We start from the raw sequence: 27,796 nt of genomic DNA on the forward strand, positions 1-27,796 counted from the left end.
GAACACAAGTGTGCTGTCTCCTAGCAGGGACAGTATAAGGACCCCCAGGACCTGCAGCTGGATTCTTGGGGGGAGTCTTAGTTTTGGGGGGTCTTCTCCAAGATGTATGTTCCTGGGTCAGAAGTTCCCAAGTCAGAGATTTCTTCTCCTGGCTTCTTGTGGGGAACACGGGATGTCCCCATGATGGCTTGGGGCCCTGCCTGGGCTCACTGCACCTCTGTGTCCCTCCCAGTGTTGCATTGACAACTTTGAGGAAATCGTCAAGCTGCTTCTCTCCCACGGTGCAAATGTGAACGCCAAGGACAATGAGCTGTGGACGCCCCTGCATGCTGCAGCCACCTGTGGCCACATCAACCTGGTGAAGATCCTCGTTCAGTAGTACGTGCCTGTTCCTCCCCAAGCACAGCCTCCCAGAGCTGCTGCCTCCTGCCTTCTCCAAGTCCACTCCTCTTTCCTCTCTTACTCTCTTCCTCCCTTCCTCCCATTCTTCCCTCTCTCTCATCTCTTTTTCTTTCTCTGTCATTCCATGTTTCTGTTCATGCTTGTCACTCTCTCCTCAAAATCATTCCAGATGCCTCTTTCTCTCTCTTGCAGTCCTCCTGCCTCAGCCTCCCGAGTAGCTAAGATGATAGACATGTGCCACCATACCCAGCCCAGTGTTTTGCATTGTGGGGAAAATAAATATAACATAAATTTTACAATCTTAACCATGTTTAAGAGTACAACTCAGTGGCATTAAGTGTATTATCATTGTTATACAGCCATTACCACCATCCATCTCAAGAACTCTTCATCTTGCAAAACCAAAACTCTGTACCCATTAAACAGCAACTCCTCCCATTCCCTCCCTACACCCCGTCTCTCACAATCATGATGCTGCTTTCTGTCCTTATGAATTTAGCCTCTCTAAGCACATCTTGTAAGTGGACTCATGTAGTGTTTATATTTTTGTGACTGGCTTATTTTACTTAGCGTAATGTCCTCAAGCCTCATCCATGTTACAGTGTGTGTCAGAATTTTCTCCCCTTTTAAGGTTGATTACTATTCCATTGTGTGTGTGTGTGTGTGTGTGTGCGCGCTCATGTGCATGCCTCATTTTGCTTATCCATTTGTCTATTGATGCACACTTGGGTTGCTTCCATGTTTTAGCTGTTATGAACATGTGTTTATAAATTATCTCTTAGTGTCTCTGCTTTAAGTTCTTTTAAGGTATAATAGTACAGTTGCTAGATCATGTGATACTTTTTTCAGGAAGAGCTGCTATGCTGTTTTCCACAGTGGTTCTTCCATCTTCCATCCCTGCCAACATTGTTCAAGAGTTCCATTTTCCTCACATCCTCAGCAACACTTGTTATTTTCTGGGCATTTTTGTTAGCTTGCTTGTAGTCTACCTAATGGGTTTTCTCTGCACCATTTATCATAAAGATTGTCTTGAATTGGCTTGGCACCTCATCAAAATTCATTTACTATCTGTGCAAGTGTTTATTTCGGGGCAGATTCCATTCTAGTGGTCTCTATGTCTGTCTTTGTGCCAGTACAACACTCTTTTAACTAAGGTAGCTTTGTAAGTTTTGAAATCAGGGAGTGTGAGTCCTCCAGCTTTGCTCTTCTTTTTCAGCATTATTTTGGCTGTTTGTGGTCCCTTGAGATTGCATATGAATATTAGGATAGATTTCTGTTCTGCAAAAAAAAAAAACATTGAGACTTTGATAGGGATTGCATTAAATCTGTAGATTGCTTGGTAGAATATTAAAGTCCTGACTGTATTTAATCTTCCAATCCATGATGGGATGTCTTTCCATTTGTTTCTGTCTTCTTTAATTTCTTTCAAAACAATTATTGCAGAAATAGTTTACAGTTTTATTGTACAAGATTTTCATTTCCCTGGTTAAATTAGCTCCTAAATATTTAGAATATACACAAATGTAAATATAGGTATATACATACACACATATATATGTATGTATATGTATGCATGTGTATTTATTTGTTTAGTGATACTAGAATTCAGGGCGTTTGCAGTGAACTATATTCCTTGCCTTTTAAAATTTGAGACAGGGCCTTGCTAAGTCACTAAGTTGCCTGAGCTAGGTTTCAACTTAGAATCCTTTTGCATTAGCTTCCCAGAGTGCTAGAATTACAAGTGGAGGACACCATGCCTGGCTTTAAGTATCTACTCTTGATGGAATTGTTTTCTTAATTTCCTTTTTGGACTTTTTTCATTGTTAATGTATAGAAAAGCAACTGACTCTTGTTTTACATTTTTCTTGCCAATTTGTTGAATTTAGTCATTAGTTTTAACAGTTTGTGTGTGTGTGTGTGTGTGTGTGTGTGTAATCTTTAGGGTTTCCTTATATGTAAGATTATATCATCTATGAGTAGATGACCTCCCTTTCCAATCTGGATGCCTTTTATTTCTTTTTCTGACTCTGACTTAAACCTCCAACACTATATTGCCTAGGAGGTGATGAAAGCAGGTATTCTTGCCTTCCTTCTGATCTTAGAGGATGCGCTTTCAGTGTTTCATTATTGTAGATCTTTGTGATGTGTTTTCCATGAGTGGACTTTTTTTTTTTTTAGGTCATTTCCTTTTCTCTAGGGTTTTGCTTTTTTGGGCTTTTTTTGAGACAGGGTTTCACTGTGTAGTTCAGACTGGCCTTAAACTCACAAGGTAGCCCACGCTGGCCTCGAATTCATGGCAATCCTCCTGCTTCAGGTTCCCAAATGCTGGGATTACAGGTGTGCACCACCATGCCTGGCATTGTTTTGCTAGTTTTTGAGTGCTTATATCATGAAATAGTGTTGAATTTTGACAAATGCTTTTTATGCATCAGTTGAGATAATCATGCAGTTTCTCCCCATTCTGTTAATGTGGTATATTACATTGATTTTTGTGTGTTGAATCATTTTTCCATCCCAGGAATAAATCCCACTTGTTTATTGTGGGATTCTTTTAATATGCATCTTTTTAATACGTTGCTGGATTTGGTTTGCTAGTATTTTGTTGAAGATTTTTTTTTTTTGAGACAGGGTCTTGCCACGTAGCTCAGGCTGGCTTTGAACACACAGCAATCCTCCTGCCTCAGCTTCCCAAGTGCTGGAACTGTAGGCATGCACCACCACACACCCAGCCTTGTATCATCGTTCTTTAAGGATATTGGTGTGCAGTTTTCTGTTTTTTATAGTGTTTTCTTTCTGGCCTTGATATCAATATATCATTCTCTTTTTATCTCTTTTTTCACAATTCTATCTTCATCTGTGCTACTCCATTTGTTGGGTTGTTGCTGTTTTTGTTTATTTATTTAAAAAATCAAGTGTGCTTCCTTGGTTTTAACCCAAATCCTCTCCACATGCTTTTCTTTAAGGCAAAGACCTTAAACTCTCTGAAACTCTTGCTAAACTTCTCAACTTCCATAAACACACAGAAAAGGCAATTTTCAATTTCATATGTGTTCAGTTGAATCCAGTTAATAATTGGTTAATGTCTGAGCTAGGCTAGGCCCTGTGTTGGGCACTGGACACACAGGAAATACGAAAGTCCTGGGGAGCCAAGTGAGCAACCAGAGAAGAGACAGAGCAGCAAAACCAGTGGCCTGGTGTCCCCAGAAGTCGAAGAGAACATTGAGTGCAGGGAGTCAGGAGTGACTGAGAGCAGGTGACCTTTTCACAGATGTAGGCAGAGCAGCAGGAGCTCACTGTGTGGCTCCAAAAGGCAGGGACAAAGGTATCCGTACTGCTGGCCTGACTCTGAGAGGTGGATTAGCTTCCAAGGGCACACAAGATCTCAGAGAGGTCATGATGGAGGACTGTCAGGCCAGAGGACAGGATGGTGGCCCATGGCTATGGCCCTCATGAGAGCCCCACCGTGGTTAATTCTGCAGGAGCATCTCATAGCCACAACCAATCAGCAGTGCTACCCAGAGGACAAAGGGAGCTGTGCTGGCCTGGCTCAGAGGGTCTCTAATGCTAATCTGCACCAGAATCACTGGTGGGATGGGTTTTAAATATATATTCCCAGGCCCTACCCCAAAGACTGCTTCAGGAGGCCTGGAGAGGAGCTCAAGGAGCTGTGCCTTATTTCAGTGGCCCCCAGGTATTTCTGCTGCAGGGCACCCCCTGGTCATGCTTGGGCATCACTGGCCCAAAGGACAAATTCTGTTAGGGAGCTCCAGGTGTCTGTTTTGCCCCTGTCCTGGCCAGCTTTTGGGTGGGGACTTGGGGAAAGATGGGAAAAGATGTGTCTCCATACAGGTAAAGGTTGACATGGAATGTGGAATGAAAAGAGCTGACATAACCTAGGTTTGAGTCTTGAACCTACCAAGTCCAAGCTGTGACCTTGGACGTGTGACAGAGTCTGTTTGAGTCTTTGTCTCCTCTTGAATGAATGAGACCAACAGTACCACCCACGGGGACTCATGAGGACTAATAAAGTGATGTGTGTCAGGGGCCTAGTGCCACCTTATTTCTGAGTGGCTGTCTATATAGAGTAGCGCTGCTGCTGTTCATATTAGCTTTACTGTTGTCATCAAGGAGGACTTTCATATCTGCCCCTCACTGCCCACCTGCTGCTTCACAGAGCAGGAAGCTGGGGGAGATCTTCTGGGATGGCTCTTGGGACTTTTGTACCTTGCAGTCTGGGGACCCAGGATACCGAAGCCACCGTGCTGATGGGCTGAGTGGTGGGCATAGCTGGGTATCACTTTGCTGGGGTGCACCACGGTGGGGTCATGGATGCTGGGATATGTGCTGGGGCTGTGGGAAAAGCCAGAGGGCAGAGGCAGCCAGAGCAACCTTAGCCACCCTACCTGGCCCTCACCCTGACCCTCTCTCTGCAGTGGGGCTGACTTGCTTGCTGTCAACTCTGATGGGAACATGCCATATGACCTCTGCGAGGATGAACCCACCCTGGATGTCATCGAGACCTGCATGGCGTACCAGGGTAAGGGAGGGCAGCACACTTTCAAGTGGGCATAGCACGGCATTGCAGTGTCATGTAAATGAGTGCAGTAAGTGTCACATTGGCTAGCTATGTGCCTCCCTGCCTGGTACTCAGCCCCCATAAATGGGATAGGCCCACATTATTGTCATTATCTGTGTGATTAACAAGATTAACAAGGGTGTGAAAGGACCCTGGAAAACATGCTATGCAGAAAGGAGGTATTGTTCTCATCTCAGTCACCCACACGTGCAGGCGGCCTCAGCCGGCCCTGTCTCCTCTTTGTCAGCTGTGACAATTCAATTCAATAAACATTCACCATAAAGAGATATATTCCTATTTGGGAAAATAGTAAAAAGTCAAGAACATTCTCCAGTATTGCTGTGTGCCAGGCACCAAACTCACTGCCAGAGGCCCAGACAAACAAGATGTAGGCTGTTCTCAGCTCAAAACAAGTTTCAGAGAGGAAACAGACATAGCAGTGAGAGACCCGCCTGCCCCAGTATCCCACAGCCATGCCTGTGAAGCGCCTCCTCCTAAATAGGTCCCAAGTTCAGGCCTTCAGCTGCACCCTGAGGTCCGGCCCTGGCCCGTGCCTTGTGTCTCCCTCCCCCTCTGCTGTGATCACTACCAATTAGTCTCCTTGTCCCCTGGCACCTAAGCTTTTCCTATTTATTTCTGCTGAGGTTCTTAACAATTTCATGTGAATCTGAAGAATCTATGGACCTCTTCTCAGAATGTTTTTTAATATAGTTTTAAAATGATAGGACTATTAAGAATGCCAAATGATATTTAAATAGATCTATCAAAATATGTTTAAATGTATTAGAAACTTCATTAAGTCATGAAACAATAAGATAACATAAAATGAAAATTTCTAGCGTGTTGTTCAGTGACAAATTCAGAGGCATTGCTAATGCCACTGTAGGTTTTGCTTACATTCTGGTGGTGGGAAACACTAAATTTCATTTAGTGTCAAAATAAACATGTACCAGCACATTGTGTTTCTCCTTTAAAGTTTATAAATCTTCCCTGAATTCTATCCAAGGGTGCTTGATCTAATGGATCTTTTCATAGAGCATATACCCTCTCCTTAAATACCATTACTAGCTGCCAGTAATAGCTACACTTTGTAAACAGGGATTAAGGTTATAAAATGTCTTTGTGGGCCCCTCTCCCTCAATTTACTCAACTCTCCATTTGAAAGTAATATATCCATTTATTCAGTAATTTCTGCAACAAAAGTGCATTGAGTATTGTGCCCAGTTCTGCAAACCCAACCACAGAGCAGCCAAAGGAAACCAAGAGAGACTCTGAGGGTGGCCAGCAGAGGCCAACTGGGGAGGTGATGTGCACCGCTGGAGTGGCTAGAGGTGGGTAGGTAGCTAGTTGGGCTTCCAGGTAGGAGAGCAGCAGGCACATAAGTGACCAAGATTAACACAGTGCCTACTGGGTACCAGGCAGGACTGCTGCTCAATCTGTGGATCAATGCATGGTGCTTGTGCTTATTAGGCCTGGGGGACAGTGACCTAGGTCCCCCTTGGCTGGAAGGCCCTGGGGAGCAGGAGCCGTGCCTCCCCTATCTGCTCTTCTCTCTCTTGGGACTTAGGCCTGAGAATGCTGAACAGATCCTGTCTCTCCCACTGCAGGCATCACCCAAGAGAAAATCAACGAGATGCGGGCTGCTCCCGAGCAGCAGATGATCACAGACATCCACTGTATGATTGCAGCGGGCCAGGATCTTGACTGGATAGATGCGCAGGGTGCCACACTGGTGAGGAGATGAGACAGCTGATTTGAGCTGGGGGCAAGTACTAGAACCAAGACCAGCTAGGGCTGAAGTGGAGCAGGCCCTGGTACAGTTTGGGCTTCCCTCTGGCCTTGGACCTGCTCCAGATCCCTTTGGGGCCAGGGTCACCCCTGGAATATGGAAGGTTAGCAGAGTAAGGCTCAATCTTTTGGGGGCCCTGGCCACTCTCACCTGGGGCTGGGAGTTGGGACCCCTGGATGGGATGCTTGGCTCTATTGTCCACTTGTTCCATCTCCAAGATCATGCCTATCTTGGATGTTATCCCCCCCCCCGCCCCCGCAATGATGTCTTCCCTCAGGGACTGGTTCCACCATTATCCCCTCATCGATACCATCTGGCTTTGCAATATCCATTCCTTGTCTGGTGTCCTTTCTCCCACCCTTACTGCCTTGCCTCATCACCTCTTCTTGATATTGCTTCAACAGCCTTCCCTCTGAGTTCCCTGACTTCAGAGTTCATCCATCCATCTATTCCCCACCCATCCATTTATCCATCCACCCATCTATCTGTACATCCATCCATCCAGTTAACATATAGTCGTATGAAAACATTTGCTTTGTGACGTACACTTTATTGGACCCTGGAGAAAGAACAATGGAGTCTTCTTCCTTCTCAAATCTGCCTGGTTAACTCCACTCACCTTTGCACCCCAAGAGTCAGTGATTTGGGAAAACCTCTCTGGCATTGCTTCCTAGGTTCTCCTAGCACACTGCAGCTCAGCATGGGTCAGAGTCTCTTTCTGCAGCCTCTGCAATGAAAACAGGAGCATGGTGAGCTTGGGAGCCCACCCCTCAAGGCTGGTGATGTGTTAGGCTTTGGCTCCATGCTGGTCAGGGGTTCCAGGGCCTTAAGCTTAGCATACAGGGCACAGTGATTCCATGTTCTTTACTGTCCTCAGGACTGACCTTGTGGCTCTGGTACAGTAACAGGATTCCCCCAACCTGGCTCTTGAGCTCTGACCTATGCTTTATGCCCATTTCTATTTCCTGGGTCCCTGCTTGGGTCACCTGTTCATCCCAGCCTTAAGAATGGGGTCAGGAAGCCAGGCATGGTGATTTATGCTGGGTATAACCCCAGCCTCTGGGAGGCTGAGGTAGGAGGATCACTAGGTCAAGCCCTGCCTAGGCAATTTAGCAGCTTAGGGAGTCTCTGTTTCAAAAATTAAAAATAAATAAATAAATCAGAACAGGGTGGGGATGTAGCTCAGTGCAAAGGCCCTGGGTTCAAGCCTTAGTACTGCAAAAAAAAAAGGGAGGAGATCAAGGGCTGAAACTAAATGCTGCTGGCCTCAGGGGACCCACCCACATGGCCCAGGCACATATGTAGGTCTCAGGTCTTCCTCTAAACTGGAGAATACCTGAAGATTAAGAGTGCCTCCCTCACAGGCCTGTTGGGAGGGTTAAATGTGTTTCTGCATGTAGGGGTGCAGAGTCTCTAAATAGTAGATGTTAGCAATGATCATTATTATTACTAACAATATCACTATCCTACTCAGGCTTCTTTTCTCCAGCCAAATATTAAGATCCCATGGTTTGCAGTATCTGGCTGGCCAGCTAGGCGTCATTCTTCAAGACTGGCAAGCATCAAACATCTATAAAGCAGATAATTATACTAATTTTCATGTGCTATTTACCATATCATACCCTCGATTTATTCTAAAAATTAAAAAAGAAAAAGGAAAATCTTCATTTGCTAGAACTGCTGCAGCCTTCCATCAGCTGAGGGAACATCTGAGCATCAGAGCCCTGTCCTTCTAGATCACTTCCTGAGGCCATGCCTTCTTGGTCTCACTGACTCTGCTGTCCCAGACCTCAACTTCCCAGAGTTCTCTGGCTTCTCCCAGCTGGTCTCCAGCTGCCATCTTTAACTCTGACCCCTGTCTCCCACTGTGGCTAAGCAGTTCCTTTCTCTGCCTCATCACCTTCTCCCACATTCATTCATTTTCATGGCGTACTTTGTCATTGAGTAGGGATCTTGAAGGGTGTGGATCACTTACTGAGTGTTCATCCTGTGCCAGGCACTTTATATGTTTTTTGGGCAGTTGAACAAGTGGGACAACTGAAGCCTGCTAGGTGTTGGCCATGGCTGGTGGCCTTGACTGGTGCTAGGTACGGGAGTTGGGACCTCAACATGGGGGTTTATTTTATTGAGTGCATCAGTTATCTGTTGCTGCATAACAAAATACCCTCACAATGTAGCATCTTAATAGTAAGTAGTGTCTCAAATAGTTTCTGTAGGTTAGGGCATTAGGCATTGCTCAGCTGGGTGGCTCTGGCTTGGCATCTCCCATGAGGCTGCAGTGAAGATGTTGGCTGGGACAACAGTCTCACCTGAGGTCTTGACTTGAGCTGGAGGATCCCCTCCGAGGTGGCTCCCTACACACCTAACAAGTTAGTGCTGGTGGTTAGCTGGAAGCCTCAGTTTCTTGCCGCCCATGGACCTCTCTCTAGTGCTGTTTGACGGTCCTCACAACATGGTGGCTGCCTCCTCCTAGACTAGTTGATCTAAGACAGCATGAGTAGAAGTAGCAATGCCTTAAGTGTATCAGCCTCAGAAATCACACACTTTATATTCTCTTGTTTATGAGAAGCCAGTCATTCAGTCTGGTCTATATCGAAGGGGAGTGCATCAGGCTCCAGATTTTAAAGACAGATGTGTCAAATAACTTGTAGACATATTTTTAGACTGCCACATTAGACATCTAGGACCCCTTGCCCAGGACTCAACACAAAGTAGGGGAACCACAGGGGAGAAGAGCTCACCTCTCTGCCTTTCCTTCTAGCTTGGTATTTCAGACTTAGTGATTCCCTGCAAATTGGCTGGTGTTTCCACCTCATTCTCTTTCATTCTGCTGGCCCCAAGGATGCTCTGGGATTTGGGTAGGGCTGCAGGATATCCTGCCTCCAGGTGTGAGACCAGCCCCCTAGGGAATGCTCACTTTTTTCCTCTGTTCCAGCTGCACATAGCTGGAGCCAATGGATACCTGCGGGCAGCTGAGCTCCTCCTGGACCATGGAGTGCGTGTGGATGTGAAGGACTGGGATGGCTGGGAGCCCCTGCACGCTGCTGCCTTCTGGGGACAGGTAATTCATACCCATAGGGCTGCAAGGGAGGCCAGCACAGGGTTATCCTGCTGTCACCAAGCCTTTGGGCTGGCGATTGGTTCAGGAGAACACAAAACCCACTTAAGTTATTGACCATAGTGAGCATGTGGGATATGAAAAGCCTTGGGGAGTTTGCAAAAATGTTTTACTAGTTGTGTCTTAAAGGGATAATCAAATTTCCCAGCATTTCTGCTTTGAGAAGTTTCTCCATTTGTTTTCCATATATAATTACATCTTATACAGCCCCCCTCCTTAGACACCTAGCAGCTCTAGAATCACAGCCAAATCCTCCTTTCCAGCCCCCTTGGTGTGCCCAAGGCACCTTGGAGGTGTCAAGCTCATTGGATCTTACAGAATTCCCCCATGGCTCTAGGGTGCAAGATATTCCCTGGGAATCAATTTCTCCCCACCATTCTTCAGTTCACATTCTAAGAGGCCTTGAGGCCAAGTCCAGTGGTGCATGTCTGGAATCCCAGCTACTTGGGAAGCTGAGGCAGGAGGGTCATGAGCTCAAGGCCAGCCTGAGCAACATAGTAAGGATCTTGTCTCTAAACAGAACAAAGCAGCACAATAAACCTGTTGGGTCTGAGGATATAGCTTTAGCAGTAGAGTGTTTCTAAGCATAATAAGGCCCTTGGTTCAATCCCCAGCATGAAAAACAAAATAAAACAAACAAACAAAAGCTGCTAGGACTTGGGCACTCTATCTACCTCCTAGGCTTTCTGAACCCTGGCTAGAGGAACATGGGCTTCTTGTGTTTCAGATGCAGATGGCAGAGTTGCTGGTGTCCCATGGAGCTAGTCTCAGTGCTAGGACATCCATGGATGAGATGCCAATAGGTAGGTCCAGCACTGTACCTGGTATGTACATAGGGACTCATCAATCTTCTGATAAGTGAAGGGATAAGTGGATGAATATATGGCTGGATAGTGATGGGCTGGTTGTGAGATTTCTCAACCTCTGCATAATTTCTTGCTTGGGCTACATGAATGGGGTACTCACTTGTTTCACTTTAGACTTTTTATTTATTTTAAATTTTTTGTTAGTACATGTTTGCAGTACATAATGATTACACTCATCCTGAGGAGTTGTATGTGCACCTAAAACATCATAATTCTTTTTACTTCCCCTGCCCCTTCCCTCTCACTCTCCTCCCTCCATGTCTTGTGCTTAAGACTTACTGATTCCCCCCTGAAACTGTCGAAGAGGAACATGAGTCCCTTGGTCCTAGCTGGAACCTTGGGTGTTATAACTGCATGGAATCTGGGTTACCTATTCTCACACTCTTGTAAGGATGTGCTTGGTGCCAGGAACTAAAGCTGGCATTTTCTCCCCACCCTGCATGTGTCCAAAGATTCTTTGAGCTTCCAGCGGGTTGGAGTGATGGCTCCTCTGGGCTGGAGCAGCCTCTGGGTCACAGGCCTCTGCCCTGCTCTCACTGGCTTCTCCGTCCCTCAGACCTGTGTGAGGAGGAGGAGTTCAAGGTCCTGCTGCTGGAGCTCAAACACAAGCATGATGTGATCATGAAGTCACAGCTGAGGCACAAGTCATCCCTGAGCCGGAGGACATCCAGTGCAGGCAGCCGTGGGTGAGTCAGGGGCAGGGCATCCAGGGCTCCCCCTGTCTGTATGTGCTGTGGAGCCTGGGCACAGGCCTCCAGCACCCACTCTGTCCCCTCAGGAAGGTGGTACGTCGAGCCAGCCTATCGGACAGGACCAACCTGTACCGGAAGGAGTATGAGGGAGAGGCCATACTGTGGCAGCAGCGGAGTTCAACTGAGGACCAGCGCACTGCGACCTACAATGGGGACATCAGGGAAACCAGGACAGACCAAGAGAATAAGGACCCAGTGAGTGACCTCATGCCCTGGCCCAGTGTCAGCCACTGACTTGGGAGGAGGACAAGGTGCACCTTGGTTTTGGCTTCTTGTCTGAGAACCTTCCAAGGGAAGTGGCTGGCCCTAGCAGCTGGATCCCGCCTGATGGTGGTAGCTAGTGTAGTTACTGAGGTGACCGCAGGCCATGTGAGTCAGAGCTGGAAGCTTTGGCATGTGGGGCAGGGGTGCATCTCATAACTGACAGGGAGAGAGTGACTACCATGCAGCTGCTTGTCTCCCACATGTGGGTTCTGGACCTGCCAGAAGAGAGGTTCAGCAGGGCAGTTACCCCAAGAGCTAAGGGCATTAAAATATTTTGTAGGAAATAAAGCAAGATGTGAGAATGGTGTTTATCAGAACACATCTAATTGGAAGACATTTTCGGAAACACTGAGTGGGTGTTGGGAGGACCTCTGAGAAGCCTTCCCAGGAGTAGCCTGTAGTGGTCCTGGGCTTTGAAATATTTTCCTAAGAGGGTACATGTTTACTTCCCGTGGCAGCTCTGACATATAGTGGTGGCTCACGTTTCTTGACTTTGGTCAGCATGGATTCAATCTCTGTTCCAGCCTTCATACTCCTTTTTCCTTGCATCTCTCTCTCTCTGTCTCTCTTTTGTGTGTGTGTGTGTGTGTGTGTGTGTGTGTGTGTGTGTGTGTGTGTATTTAATAAGGACACCATTGGATTAGGGTTTTCCTCATCCAGTAAGACCTTATCTTAATTTGACTAATTGTATCTCCAAAGAATCTAGTTTCAAATAGTCACATTCAGAGGTTCTAGGTGAACGTGAGCTTTTGAGGGACATGACTGAACCTAGTACCAGCACAGTCAGGTCCACACACAGGTGCTGTCTTGCTGGGTGGAGAGAAAAAGTTTAGGGCCAGGGCAGAATTGCCGAAGAGAAAAAGGGAGAAGAAGGCTCTACTAGTAGTGGTCTGCCTTTCTGGTTCTCCCACCACACAATGAACAGATGAAAACATTTCTAGAGGATATTGCTTAGGTAGGATGGTTAGCTGCCCTGAATGCCCGTATGTCTCAGTAGGGCCCTGTTTCCCAGCGGGCACAGGCTGTCTCATCTGCAAGAGGGAAGGTGCCTGTTAAGGGCCTGCCCATCAGAGGCAAAGTAGCCTGCCTATGCAGAGGGTACACATGGAAGCTTTGTTCTGCCATCTCTCAGCTTGAGGGATAGGGAGAAAAGAGTTGTAGATGAAAACATCACATTTCAGATGCCTCCCACATATGTTTTACTTATTTATTCTTTGTGATTCAGGTGTATCTTCTGTATGGTATGGTACATGTCTTAGTTACTTCTCTCATTGCTGAGACAAAATACCTGACACCCAAAGTTAAGGGAGGAAAGGTTTACTTCAACTCAGAGTTTGAAGAGGTTTCAGACCATGGTTTGCTGGCTCCAAGGCAAGGTGGCATGACAGAGGGGCATCACAGAGGAGAAACAGTCCGTGGCAGGACAGGCAGAAAGCAGCAAGCAGCCCTTTCTCTTTTATCCCATCCAGGCTACAAGCCTTTTGGGTGGTGCCACCCATACCCCGAGTGGGCCTTCCCATTGTCAACACCCAGAACTATGCTAGACCAATCAGTGGGCTAATTTAGTTATCATACCCTTAATCCATATTCACACACCCTTAATCTGCATTCAAACACCCTAGATCCAGCCACCTCTGAAAAGCCCCACCTATGAGCAAATGAGGCTTTGGGGGACATTTAGATATAACCCATAACAGTACGTAAATCTGACGTGCATTTATTAATTTTATTAATATTTTTATTAATGATTAAATTATTAATAAATATATTAATTTTATTAATATATTTTATAAATGTGTACAATTAGATGAATACATAAAATATTTTTATCACCCTAGAAGGCTCTCACGTTCCCTCTCTAGGAAGCACTGAAGATTAGTTTTGCATATGCTATGTATGCATATGAACATGTAGCAGGATATCTTTGTATCTGGCTTATTTAGTGTCTGTGTTCATCTGTGTTGTGGCATATAGCAATAGTTGATTCTTTTTCACTGCTGTGTTGTTTGTATATAGTCAGTCCTTCATATTTGTGAGTTCAGCTGGAGATTTAGCTCAGTGGTTCTGCCGCCTGCCTTGAAAGCACAAGGTCCTGAGTTCGATCCCCAGTACCAAAAAAAAAAGTTTGTGAGTACGTATCTACAGATTCAACCAACTTCAGATTGAAAATATTGTTTTTTAACATTCTGAACATGCAGATTTTTTCCTTGTCATTATCCCCTAAACAATACAGCATAGTACTTACATAGCATTTATATTGCATTAGGTACTATAAATAATTTAGAGTTGTTTTAAAGTATATGAGAGAGGCCCAGGGATTTAGCTCAGTGACACTGTGCCTGCCTTACAATCACAAGGTCCTGAGTTCAATCCCTGATACAAAAAAAAAAAAGACTAGATAAAGTATATGAGAGGAAGTGTATAGGTTATATGCAAATATTACATCATTTTATGTAAGACACTTGAGCATCTGAGGATTTGGGTTTCCACAGGGAGCCCTGGAACCCATTCCCTGTGGATATTTAGAGATAACTGAATTACAATTTATCTGTCCATTCTCCTATTCGTGGACATGTGGATTATTTCTAGTTTTTGGCTGTTATGAATAAAGGTGCTACAGTGAACATGTTTTTTGGTAATGCAGTATGGAGTAGGCATGTTTAGCTTTAGTAGATGCCACCAAGCGTTTCCAAAGTGGTTATATCTAGAGCCAGGCGTTTTGGTCCAGGACTGTAATCCCAGCACTCTGGAGCCTGAGGCAGGAGAATCACTGTGAGTTTGTGGCCAGCCTAGGCTACATAGTGAGTTTAAGGCCAGCCTGGAATACAGGGGAGACTCTGTCTCAAAAAACAAAAATAAACAAATAAATATAAATAAAGCGGTTGTACCTATCTCCTTCCCCATCATCAGTGTAAGAGTGTTTCTTGCCACTCTTGGTATAATCAGTCCTTCTAACTTGAGCCATCCTTGTGGGGTTGCTGTGGCAACTCACATTTTAAACTTACATTCACCTGATGATGTATGCCGTTGAACTCCTTTTTTTGTGCTTATTGGCCCTTGAATTATTGTCTTTATGAAGTAACTTTTTTTGTCCTTTTTTATTGGGTTATCTTTTCCTTATTGATTTGTAACTGACTGAGATACTTAAAGAGATCCTCACACAAGCAGTTGCTCCCCTCCATGTTTGCTTTGTCTAGGTGTTTGTTCCACTCTCACAGGCCCCAGGACTCCCCCAGAAGTGCTCATTGATGTGGACTCCCAGAAATCATTAAGCCTGCAGGGAACAGGGTATATGTAAAAGGATGCTGGAGACCCCTTTAGCTAGGGTTGGTTTTGTTTTCATTCTACTTAATTTCTAGGGCTTCCTCATCAATGCCGCAGCTTGTTTAGTGTTAGGTAACACCAAAGACGGACATCTTTGCCTCTGAGGTGAGTTTTTCAGGCCTGGGGAAGAGACAGGTAACAGAGAAGACATGGCCAGAGCAGACAGTCCTTATCCTAGGGCAACTCTCAGGGTCCAGGCCCCACATAGATCACCGGACACAACTACAGAGTTCAAAGCAAGTTCCTTTTTCATCCCTACCCCTTTCCAGGCTTTAGGCGTTGGCAAGCATGTGATAGTCTCTAAGGGAGGAATTCTCCCCAGTGTGGCCCTGGGGCCAGCTGCATCAGTATCACCTGGGAACTTGTAAGAAGTACTGGTTCTCAGGACCTGCCCAGGATGTACCAAAACAGAAGCCCTGAGCCAGGGGCCTCCAGGTGTAGATTCTGATGCATGTGAAGATAGGAGAGCCACTTATCTGAGGGAGTATTTGTTCAGCCTGCCTCCCACATCAGCACCTGTCATGGTTCTGCCCTGGAAGCCCCTAGGACTGGCTTTGCTTTAAGCTTTGGCAGAGCTAATTTCCTGGTCCTGGGCATAGTGGCAGTAGGACAGCCCTAGGCTCCTGAACCGTGGGTCACAAATTTAACTGTGCAATAAAATCAGCTGGGGAGGTGTTTTCCTTTTCTTTCTTTTCTCAGATGATTCCTATATACCTCTTCATACGCTCCTCCCCAGGCTCCCTTTCTCTTAACATCTTGCATTAACACAGTATGTGTACTGTCATTGATGAATCAATTGATACATTATTGTTAACTAAAACCTATGGTTTACATGGGAGTTCACTCTGTGTTGTACATTCAGTGGGTTTTGACCAAAGCCTGATGTCACATATCCACCGTTATGATGTCATGCAGAATATTGCCCCAAAGTCTCCAGTGCTCCAGCTACTCATCCTCCCCAAACCTGGCAATCACTGGCCTACTGTCTCCAAAAGACTGTCATCTTTTCCAGAATGTCACGTAGTTGGATCATAATAACTTTTAAAATGTGTGTCGATGTGATGGGCAAAAGTTATATTTTTGTTTTGATTTTTATGTTATGAATTAATATTTACTAATGCTGCATATTATTCCAATGTTTATATACTATGTATATCTATCTACTTTGAAGTAAGCTGTGAATTAGTGTTGTTTGTTTTTCTGTTGGGTACTTAGGCTTTTTAAAACTGACTTTTGAGAGCTCTTTGTATTTGAGAATCTAGCCCCTTCCACATCATACGTGTTGCAAATGTTTTTCCAATTTTTTTAATGTGTCTTTGACTTTGTGTAGATTTTTTTTGCTATGCTTTGCATCTTTGTTATTGTCAAATGTATGTACCTTTCATTTTATAGTTGCTAGGCAGCAGCTACTTTTCGTTTCAAGTTCCAAGGATTATTGTGCATAAAGGACTCTTGGGTGAGAATCTTTGTTGTGTGAGGTGGAGATATGCTAGGAATAGAGAGGAAGGTTTATGGAGTATTTATAAGTGACCAAAGTAAAATTGAGTTAGACAAACACAGAATTTATTGCCTCATGTAAATGGAAAAGTCTGAGCACAGCCAGATCCAGGGGGTAAAACACATCACAGGGGACAGTCTCTGCCTCTAGTCTTTCTTTCTTTTTTTTTTTTTCTTTAATAGGCACTTAATATTGTATGTATTCTACGGTAAATATTTTTTTCCATTACATTTATTGGTATATTTTAGGTATACAATACAGTTACATTCATCATTGGGATCTTGTAAGTTTACATGATGTATCTTGGTTCTTATTTTTTCCCTATTCCCCTGCTCTCCCTTCACCCTTTTCTTTCTTGGTATCAGTCTCTCTCCCAAACAGAGAAAGCACCTTTGACATGGTATCAAAGGTCTCCAGCCCCAATTTACACCTTTCTTACCTCCTACAGTTCCTACAGAAACTTCTCCTTCCTAATTGTTCTAACAAAAGTCCTGGGGTTGAGTTTCACTGAACTAATTTCAGTTAAATACTCATTCCTGGACCAATCCCTGTAATAAGATATGTTGATTAGCCAGCCCTGGGGTCATGGTCCAGCCCCTGGGGCAAGGACAGAGGATAGCTAGCTCTATCAAAACACAAAGATTGGTGATACCCAGAACACAGAGGCCCTGTTTCCCAGGTAGAGAAAATGGATAGAGGATAAGTCTGCTCCTGCCCTGAGCAGAGATACAGGTAGATGGAGATTCTCTAGCCAGTTGGTAATGTTTTCCTTCTTGCCCTCAGAACCCCAGGCTGGAGAAGCCCGTGCTGCTCTCAGAGTTTTCTACCAAGATCTCACGGGGTGAACTGGATGGGCCCATTGAGAATGGCCTCCGGGCTCCGGTCAGCGCCTACCAGTATGCACTGTCCAACGGGGATGTCTGGAAGGTGCACGAGGTGCCTGACTACAGCATGGCCTACAGCAGCCCTGGCATGGCTGAGACCACCCAGCCCTGGAGCGGCTTCAAGGAGCAGAGCCCCCAAACGCTGCTGGAGCTGAAGCGGCAGCGGGCTGCAGCCAAGCTGCTCAGCCACCCCTTTCTGAGCACTCACCTGGGCAGCAGCATGGCCAGGTCAGGGGAGAGCAGCAGTGAAGGCAAGGCACCCTTGATTGGAGGCAGAACTTCACCCTACAGCAGCAATGGGACCTCGGTGTATTACACGGTCACCAGTGGGGATCCCCCACTCTTAAAGTTCAAGGCCCCCATAGAGGAGATGGAGGAGAAAGTCCATGGCTGCTGCCGCATCTCCTAGTCTCCTCATATGGAGGAGAAAGATGCCTCGGGAAGGGGTCCCTGGAATCCAGGCCAGCCCAATAGCCCTGGCTGGGGAGGCATCAGAGGGAAGCTGGGAAGAGGTGGGCTCTCCTTTCCAGAGGAATGCTGACCCCACCTCCTGCCCAGCTGTCCATAGCAGCCCCATCCCCTTGGTTCTGCTTCCTGCTGCATTGTCTGCCATTGGAAACCTAGTGGCCCTCTCTCATTCCGCTGACCGATTGGGGGAGGGCAGGCTTAGGATTCCAGTTCTGTTTTGGTAAAGGCTTCTTGGGACCAGTACTTCCATGTCACACACACACACACACACACACACACACAGAGTCATTGCACACATGTAGGGATGACACATACTGGGCTTGTGGGAAGCAGGTAGGATGAAAATGTGTGGGCTGTTCCCAAAGGGATTGAGGTGAACAAATCTCAGCGCCACTGCCATGTGGCTTAAACAAGGAGGGCCCCTGCTCAGTTGAGACCCACAGTCCTGCTTAGAGTCACACCAGAGCCTGGGCCACCATCCACATCTGGCAGGGACAGGAGGTCCTCTCTGTGTTTGAAGGAGCCAGAAATCCCTGTGAGTTAGATTCGACATGCACAGGCCTAGCCTTGCAGCTTTGCTGACAGCTGCCTTCCTGCCCCAGGATCTGTGTAAAACCACCCAGGGGGCAGAAAATACAGAGGTAGGGGAGGGCTGCAGCAAAGTCAGTGTTTCCCAAACTTCTTTTGATAAAACCATTCTTTTAGGTTGCAGACTCCAGGTGGGAGGAAACTAAGTTTGCCTTCTCCCCTAATGGTATCACATCAGGTTCTACTGGGTGGTGTTGGAAAAATGAAACTCAGGGAGGAGCTTCTGCTGGAGGCTTTTTCAGGGAGAAGAGGAAGTTCACATCCGAGTACATCACTGGTTAGCAGTGTCACCGCCCAGTGCCCTGGCCAGTCTTTGCAATATGCAGGCTATTTCGGTCCAGTGCATCTCAGCCACCCCTCCTTAGACTGCCATCTTAGTGAGTAGTTGGGGCCACCTGCGCCCCACCTCTCCCACCTCCTGCATCTCTTGTCGGTCATGTGTGCAGAGTGAATGCTCAGAATCCTAGCCCAGCTTTGCCTTTTCTGGAATATTTGTGGAGACAAGCTTGCCAGTTGGCCCTCATGAGTTCCTGCCTGGCCCCAGGGCTCCCAGCCTGGTGTTTTGATGCCCCAAGGCTGCAGATTCAAAGTGCCCATGGCCAGCACCCTATACTGTGTCAAGGAGAGCAATGGTAGGGCTGAAGATGGGTCTCACCCCAGCCCTTCAGTTCTGTAGCCCCAGTCTCCTTGATGCTGGAGAGGGCAGATTCCTGCCACCTCACTGTTTTATTTTTTCATGAGCTCCTTTGAAATTGTTCATGCAGTGGGCGCTGTCCACAGGCTCAGCCAAAATCTTTTAGCTGCAGGTTTGTTCCCTGCTCTGTGCGCCTTTAATTTGTTCTAAAACTACCTCCTTAGAGTTCTGAAGGGCCTTTTAGGTCCAGATTCTGAGGTGGGGAACAGATCTGGGTGCCCGTTAACCTGCATCTTTCTGAGCCTATGAAAAATTCTCCCTGAATGGCACCTGGACTAGGGCGAGCTGGGGCTGGAGGAGTCCCACTTGTGCCACAGCCCTAGAGGGTCTGCCGTTTGTCAGCCTCAGTCCCCTACTGTGGCCTTCTATGTCTCCCATATTCCAGAGGAAGCAGAACCTCAAGAGGCCTGGCTGATGCTTTGCCAGGAGTAGGGCTAGGCCAGAGAATACCAGTGGCGGCTGCTGGGCTCACAGAGGGTCTCCCAGCACCAGGCCACACCCACCCTAACTCCAGGGTAGCTACAGTAGAGAGGCAGCTCAGGAGACTGAAGACAGGTGTACATAGCACCTGTGGCATCCCTGGGGCCTGGGGTGGGTGCTCCATCATCTCAGCCTATGGCTGAAACAGTAGATGCTCTAAAACACATAGGATTGGCTTTAAAAGTCTTCAGCCCTGACTGGTGCTGAAATGCCTCAGCAGCTGACTTCATCTACAAGGTGGGAAGCGCTGAGGGCAGCCACATGCTCTCAAGAAACAGTGGTGCAGGGTCTCTCTAGTCCTTTTGCTCAGGGACCAGAAATAAGGCAGGCCTCCAGACCACTCCTTCTTTCCCCTTCTTTCTGCCTCCTGGGCCTTTACTCCCCACCCATAAAGCTGAGAATCCCAGCTGACACCTCCACCCCAGGAAATGGCCTCAGAGGTGACTCCCAGGATTTTTAGCTTGTGATTTCCATCAGGGATAAGTGTTCCCTGGTAGGGTTTCAGGTCCCGGGGGAGTCTTCCCCGTGGGTCTCCTGAGTATTGAGGGGCAAGTTGGGGAACCTCCAATGAATGAGCCAGAGTCATCTATTTATTCACTCATAACTTACTGAGTAACTGCGACATACCAAGTGCTATATTAGGTTCTATAGATGAAGGAGAAATAGGACACAGTGAGGACTGGTCTTTCTAGTTTTTATTCCTTGAGGACCATGGGCATCAGCAGTCCAGCCTAGTTCACCTGAGCAGAGCACTATTTCAGTTCTTGTAATCCTTAGAGTGTGAATCCCTTTGTTTGGGAAACAGCTTCATGACCACCCATGGATAACATTTGCCATGAAATGCAGATGTTGGATCTTGGGCTCCAGGCAGACACCATCCCAGGTCCATCTGGAACCTTTAAGGATAGCTGCCCTCAGGCCAGTTATCTCTGGGGGATATTATAATAGCAATCTGAGGTCAGTGCATAGAAGAATAAGGAGTCTGCCATTTGCTGCCAAGTGCATCTCTAGTTCTTAAAGTTGTTGTCTTTGCTCATTTTTGGTCATTTATCACATAGTCCTCCCCCCTCGCCCCATGCACATCAGGGGATACTAGGGGAGAAAGCAGCTGCTCCTTTTAACATTAAGCCTTTCCCCATGAGCTAGCCTCTCTCCTTGGTAGGTGTGGATTAAGAAGTTGGGAGAAGCCTGGAAAGGTCAATCAGATGCCCAGCTCTTGCCGAGCCCTAGCCTGGTGGTAATTCCTGACAGACTGATGGAGGTCACTTCCAAAGCAGGGGCCATAACGCTCAGTATAAGATCTGGCCCTTGCTCCCACCTTATGCCTCAAATAATTGAAAATTGGTGGCTATCATGAGATTGTGAGTTTCTGGCCAGTAGCTCAGGGAATCTGAATGAACCCTAGGCCCAGGTCAACTGAAAACTTTAGAATATAACTCTCCATCAGATATGCAGCATTCATAAAACTACTTTGCACTGTTTGATCAATTTCAATTGATCTATTTCCAAGAGGCTTCAAAAAGTTAATCAGGGTGTGGCCCCTGTCTTGGTCCACCAGTTTGCTGGCTTTGTAGTAATATGAGACTCTTAGTTCTTGATGTCAGGCATTGATCCTGGGCTCTCTCCCAGCTGCTTTCCCAGAGCAGGACACAGTGATACTTTCCAAAAAGGGGCTCCTTATAAGATGCCCAGAAGGACGGTATGTAACCCTTGTTATTTGTAGGCTGGGACAGCTTCCCCTCCCCCAGCACACAGAAGAGCAAAGGGTCACATAGTCAGTAGGCAGCTCCACAGAAGTGATTCCCTTTGCCAGAACCTATAGCTCTCTCCTCCCCAGGAGTCTCTATGGCCAGAGGGTTTCTTACCATAGGCATTGCAAGTGCCACCATGCGGGGCCTGGCTCTGCACACCTAGGAAAGTCTGCAGACCCCCAGTCCCCCCGCAATAATTCACCAGACCAGAAGCCACTGATGTACAGAGAACACTTAAGAAAAATGTATTTTATGTGAAAAAAAAGTTAAACTCTGTATACTGTATCAGCAGCTTTGTGTAAAAATGGCAATCAAGAGAGTCTAATATATTTAAAACTTTTTTTTAAAAATCCTCATGGATCTTTGATATTGTATTGAAGTAACTTCCAGGTAGCTCCTTGCCATGCGGCAGTGGTGGGCCTCATGTCCAAGATAGGCTTTGGCCACATCCCAAAGGGGCACATGCCCCTGAAGTTGCTTCCAGCTGCCAAGGCCTGTGATGGAATTCGCTGTTAAGAGTTTTTAATTAAAATTATTAAATTCCTTTTAATAACACCTGCCAGTGTGACTGTTTATTGCTCTGAGCTCAGTTGAACAGTGATGACTTGAATTTGTAAAAAGGTGGTGATTGGGATGGAGGGTGGGTCCTTGCCTTCACCATAGGGGCTCTCCCAGGTGGCCACTGAACCAGAGGGAGCTCTGGAGGCTCAGACATGTGGCTGATGTTTTTCTAGACTGGGAAATGATAAAAACATGATAGGTTGTTGGGAAGAAAAAAAAAGTGGATGGGAATGAATTTCATTCTGTCAAATATTCTTTTTTTTTTTTTTTTTTTTGGTACTGGAAATTGAACTCCGGTCCTTAGCTTGTGAGGCAGGCGCTGGAACCACTAAGCTAAATCCCTGGCCCAAATATTCATTTTTAAACTCTATGAGGGCTCCACTCCGCAGGTCAGCCAAGCAGCAAGAAGCTCCTCAGCTGTGTCCTGGTTCCTGCCCATGCCACGGTGAGGTCCCAGGAGCAGCTTGGAGCCCCGCCTCCATCTGGCGCTCTGCTTAGCTCCACGGATGCCTGCAAGGTCCAGTTTCACTCCCCCCCACACACACCTTCTGGCTCTTCTGCTACCTGGTCCCACACTACAGAGGCACAAGGGATTATACTTCACATAGTTAAATGTGATAGATTAATAACTACCACAAATTGTCATTTTCTAAGCTGTGCTTGATGCTATGGTATTGCTGATTGTATCATTTGGTCTAACATGTTGTGATTGATCTAATCAGTTTTCCTTCCTGGTATAAGGAAAATAAAATAGCCTCAGAGTCATTAGAGTCTCAAAACCCAAACACAAGCCATATCTGGAAGACACCTCTGAAAAGCAATCATTCCACAAGGGTTTTAAACACAAGCAACAAAGATACCTGCATTAAGCAATTTTGAAATATCAACCCTAGAATTAAACCAAGGACAGTACCAAAAACGAAAATGAGAAGACATTTAAGCAAGGCACAAATGCAGGCTTCCACACCACAGAAAGGAAATTCTGGGGGAAATGAGGTGGAAAAGTCTGATAATCAACCACCTGGACACCCTGAACTGATAGCACAGGAAGTAACAAAGCAGAAGCATGAGTCTCTAGAAAAATTTAAAGCAGAAACAATCTCCCAGATAAATACAGAGATGGTGAGTAGAGTGAAAGACATGATTAGAGGCTCTAGAACAGAAACAGATAAGAAAATAGATGAGATCAGAAACATGCTGGAAGCCATGAATGCCCAGCATAAGAAAGAAATGGAAACCATGATCACCTGTCATAAGAAAGAAATGGAATCCATGAAACAGATTCAAACAGATATTCAGGAGATTAAAAACTCCATTGAAAGCATGCAGAGCAGACTAAGAGAATCTGAAGACAGAGTATCAGATTTAGAAGACAGGGTCACAGTTAAGGACCATGAAAATAGATTTCTTAAAGATAGTAAGGGACCATGAGAAATCAATCCAACAGCTGCTAGATGATGCAAAGAAGAATAACATAAGACAGATAGGAGTCCGTGAAAAAACAGGAGAAAGTACAATAGACATAAAAAACTGTTCACAGAAGTAACAGTAGAAAACTTCCCAGACAGAGGTGGAGAATTGGACACATAGATAAGTGAGGCATACAGAACTCCACCCAGCCATGATCAAAAAAAATCTACACCTAGACATATAAGAGTCAAGATCCCAGAAACCCAACAGAAGAACAAAATTCTACAGGCAGAGAAAAGAAACAAATCACCTACAAAGTAAAGCCCATCAGAATCACGGCAGATTTCTCAACACAAACCCTCAAATTGAGGAGAGCCTGGAGTGAAGTATTTCAAGCCCTAAAAGAAAATAATTTCCAACCTAGACTGTTGTATCCAGCAAAATTATCTTTCACAATCGATGGGGAAATTAGATACTTTCAAGACAAAGAACACCTGAGAAATTTCATGAACACCAAATCAGCACTCCAAACAATTTTATGCAATATCCTAGAAAAAGACATTGAAGGTCACAACCCATGAGGCCCAGCAGAGAGAAGACACCACGCAAGGTAAGGCACTAAAGGGAAAGGGGGAAAAATATGAAATAAAAGAGCCAAAAACAATAAAACATCATGGCAAGAATGAGTCAATATCTCTCAATTATAACTATCAATGTTAATGGCCTCAATTCATCAATCAAAAGAAACAGACTGACAGAATGGATTAAGAAGCAAACCCCAGCAATATGCTGTATACAAGAAACACAGCTAACTCAAAAGGAAATTCATAGACTGAAAGTAAAAGGATGGAAAACACTTCTCCACACGACAGGAACCCAGAAAAAAGCAGGAACCCAGAAAATAGCAATCTTATTTGCAGACAAAGTAGATTTTAAACCAAAACTAATTAAGAGAGACCACGATGGTCACTACATCCTTGTGAAGGGAACAATCCAAGAGGAAGAATGACAATCCTCAATATTTATGCACCAAATATGAATGTCCCCAACTATACAAAACAAATATTAATGGACATGAAAAACCAAATAAAGAATAACATAATTGTAGTGGGGGAACTCAACACCCCTCTATCACAAATAAACAGATCACCTAGGAAAAAAATTAACAATGAAATTCTAGAACTGAATCAAGCTATTGAACAAAGGAACTTAATAGATGTTTACAGAGTGTTCCACCCCACAAAATCAGAATACACATTCTTTTCAGCTGCACAGGGGTCATTCTCCAAAATAGACCACATGCTAGCTCACAGGACATGTCTAAGTCAATGTAAAAGAATTGAAATTACCTCCTGTATATTATCAGACCATAGTACAATAAAATTGGAGATCAATAACATAAGAAACCGCAAAACACCCACAAACACATGGAAATTGAATAACACTGTCCTGAACAACCAATGGGTCACAGAGGAAATTAAAGAAGAAATTAGACAGTTTCTACAAGTAAACGATAATGCCAGTACAACATACAAGAATCTGTGGGACACAATGAAAGCAGTTCTATGCGGGAAATTCATAGCAGTGAATGCCCATATTAAGACAACAGAGAGAACTCAGTTAAATAATCTAATGTAGAACGTCAAGCTCCTAGAAAAAGAAGAGCATAACAAACCCAAAGCTCATACAAGAAAGGAAATTATAAAGATCTGAGCAGAAATCAATGCAATGGAGGCTAAGAGAATGATACAAAAAATCAGTGAATCGAAGAGCTGGTTTTTTGAAAGAATAAATAAAATCGATAAACCTTTAGCCAAACTTATCAAAAAAAAAAAGGAAAGAAAAAGCTCAAATCCATGCAATTAAGAATGAAAAAGGTGAAGCCACAACAGATCCAGCAGAAATTCAGAGGATCATCAATACCTACTTTGAGAACCTGTACTCTAATAAAATGGAAAACACAGAAGAAATGGACAGATTCCTAGATACATATGAATTGCCAAAGTTAAATGAAGATATAGAAATTCTAAACACCCAATAATAATGAGTGAAATTGAAAATGTAATAAAAAATTTACCAACAAAGAAAAGCCCAGGTCCTGATGGGTTCACTGCTGAATTCTACAAGACGTTTAAAGAAGAACTATCGCCATTACTCTTTTAAACTCATCAAGGAAATTGAAAGGGAAGCAAGGCTTCCAAATTCTTTCCTAGAAGCAAGTGTTACTTTGATTCCAAAACCAAGGAAAGACCCAACCGAAAAAGAGAACTACACACCAATCTTTCTAATGAACATAGATGCAAAAATCCTCAACAAGATACTGGCAAACAGAATAGAGAGTGTCATCAAGAAGATCATACACCCTGACCAAGTCAGATTTATCCCAGGGATGCAAGGATGGTTCAACATTCATAAATCAATAAATGTAATACACTATATTAACAGAGTCAAGGACAAAAGCCACATGATCATCTCAATAGATGCAGAAAAGGCATTTGACAAAATCCAACACCCATTCATGATAAAAAAAAGGTACAGAAAATTGGAATAGAAGGTCTTTATCTCAACCTGATTAAGTCTGTCTATGAAAAACTAACAGCCAACATCATACTAAATGGTCAAAAACTGAAAACTTTCACGATAAAATCAGGAACAAGACAAGGATGCCCATTATCACCTCTCCTATTCAATATTGTTCTGGAAACATTAGCCATAGCAATTAGAAAAGAGAAAGAAATAAAAGGAATAAAGATAGGAAAGGAAGAAGTGAAACTGTCATTATTTGCTGATGATATGATACTTTACATAGAAGACCCAAAAAACTCAGTCAAAAGTCTTCTAGACTAATTGACAGATTCAGTAGAGTAGCTGGATATAAGGTCAACATTCAAAAAACAATAGCCTTCTTATACGCAAATACCAGACCCATTGAGAGAGAAATTTGGGAAATAATTCCTTTTACAATAGCGTCTATAAAAATGAAATATCTAGGAATCAACCTAACAAAGGAAGCAAAAGACTTCTACACTGAAAACTACAGCACTCTGAAGACAGAGATTGAAGAAGATATAAGAAAATGGAAAGATATCCCTTGTTCCTGGGTAGGAAGAATCAATATAGTGAAAATGGCCATACTTCCAAAACTACTATATAGATTTAATGCAATACTGATTGAAATTCCAACAATATACTTCACAGAACTAGAGAAAACAATCCAAAAATTCATTTGGAAACAGAAGAAACCTAGAATAGCAAAAGCAATTCTAGGCAATAGAGACATGGCTGGGGGTATCACAATCCTCAACTTGAAACTATACTACAAAGCTACTGTGATAAAAACAGCATGATACTGGCAAAGAAACAGACCCGAAGATCAGTGGAATAGATTAGAAGATGCAGAAACAACTCCAGACATACTCAGCCACCTCATCTTTGACAAAGGAGCCAACCACCCTCATTGGAGAAAAGATAGCCTGTTCACTAAATGGTGTTGGAAAAACTGGATTTCAACGTGCCAAAGATTAAAATTAGACCCATACCTATCACCGTGAACTAAACTAAGATCAAAGTGGATTAAAGAGCTAAATATCAAGACGGAAACAGTAAACTTGCTGGAAGATAAGTTAGGTAGAACTCTCAATGACATTGGCATGGGAAAAGACTGTATGAACAAATTTTCAGTAGCATGGGAGCTAACACAAAGAATCAATAACTGGGATCTCATCTTATTAAAAAGCTTCTGCACTGCAAGAGAAACTACCAACAGAGCTAAGAGACAACCTACGATATGGGAAGAAATTTTTAGCAGCTGTACCTCAGACAGAGGTCTACTATCTAGAATATATAAAGAATTGAAAAAAATCAGACCCCCCCCAAATTCAAAGACCTAATTCAAAAATGGGCATCTGAAATGAACAGACATTTTTCAGACAAAGAAGTAAAAACAGCAAATAAATATATGAAAAAATGTTCAACATCACTGGTCATTCGAGAGATGCAGATGAAAACAGCACTGAGATTCCACCTCACCCCACAAAGAATGGCTGCTATCAAGAAATCACCCAATAACAAATGCTGGTGGGGGTGTGGAGAGAAAGGAACCCTTCTCCATTGTTGGTGGGAGTGCAGACTGGTGCAACTACTGTGGAAATCCGTATGGAGATACCTCCAAGAACTAGGACGAGAGGTCCCATTTGACCCAGCTATTCCCCTACTGGGTATCTTCCCCAAAGAATTAAAAGAATCGTACCACAGTGATATATGTGCACCTATGTTTATAGTGCCACAGTTTGTAATAGCTAAAGTTTGGAAAGAGCCCAAGTGCCCATCAACTGGAAACTGGATAAAGAAGATGTGTTTTTTTTACAAAAT

At 44.6% G+C, this 27,796-nt stretch overlaps 1 protein-coding gene across 2 annotated transcripts in view; it reads left to right on the forward strand.

Moving 5' to 3' along the window:
* Positions 1 to 22,009, forward strand: part of Ppp1r16b (protein phosphatase 1 regulatory subunit 16B) — a 96,289-nt gene extending 74,280 nt beyond the window's left edge. Inside the window, exons 4-11 of one of the 2 annotated variants that reach the window (XM_004867770.4) lie at positions 233 to 378; positions 4,836 to 4,939; positions 6,586 to 6,710; positions 9,703 to 9,828; positions 10,613 to 10,688; positions 11,308 to 11,437; positions 11,530 to 11,698; positions 17,373 to 22,009. In XM_004867770.4, coding sequence (XP_004867827.1) covers positions 233 to 378; positions 4,836 to 4,939; positions 6,586 to 6,710; positions 9,703 to 9,828; positions 10,613 to 10,688; positions 11,308 to 11,437; positions 11,530 to 11,698; positions 17,373 to 17,882 — 1,386 coding nt within the window. In that variant the 3' untranslated portion in view covers positions 17,883 to 22,009. The remainder of the gene's footprint in view (positions 1 to 232; positions 379 to 4,835; positions 4,940 to 6,585; positions 6,711 to 9,702; positions 9,829 to 10,612; positions 10,689 to 11,307; positions 11,438 to 11,529; positions 11,699 to 17,372) is intronic. The other variant, XM_004867772.4, reaches the window with a different exon arrangement.
* The last annotated feature ends 5,787 nt before the right edge of the window (positions 22,010 to 27,796 follow it).

Source organism: Heterocephalus glaber, unplaced genomic scaffold (genome assembly GCF_053883595.1).
Source record: "Heterocephalus glaber isolate CG9 unplaced genomic scaffold, H.glaber_assembly_v1.0 deba00001532, whole genome shotgun sequence".
Lineage (NCBI taxonomy): Eukaryota > Metazoa > Chordata > Mammalia > Rodentia > Bathyergidae > Heterocephalus > Heterocephalus glaber.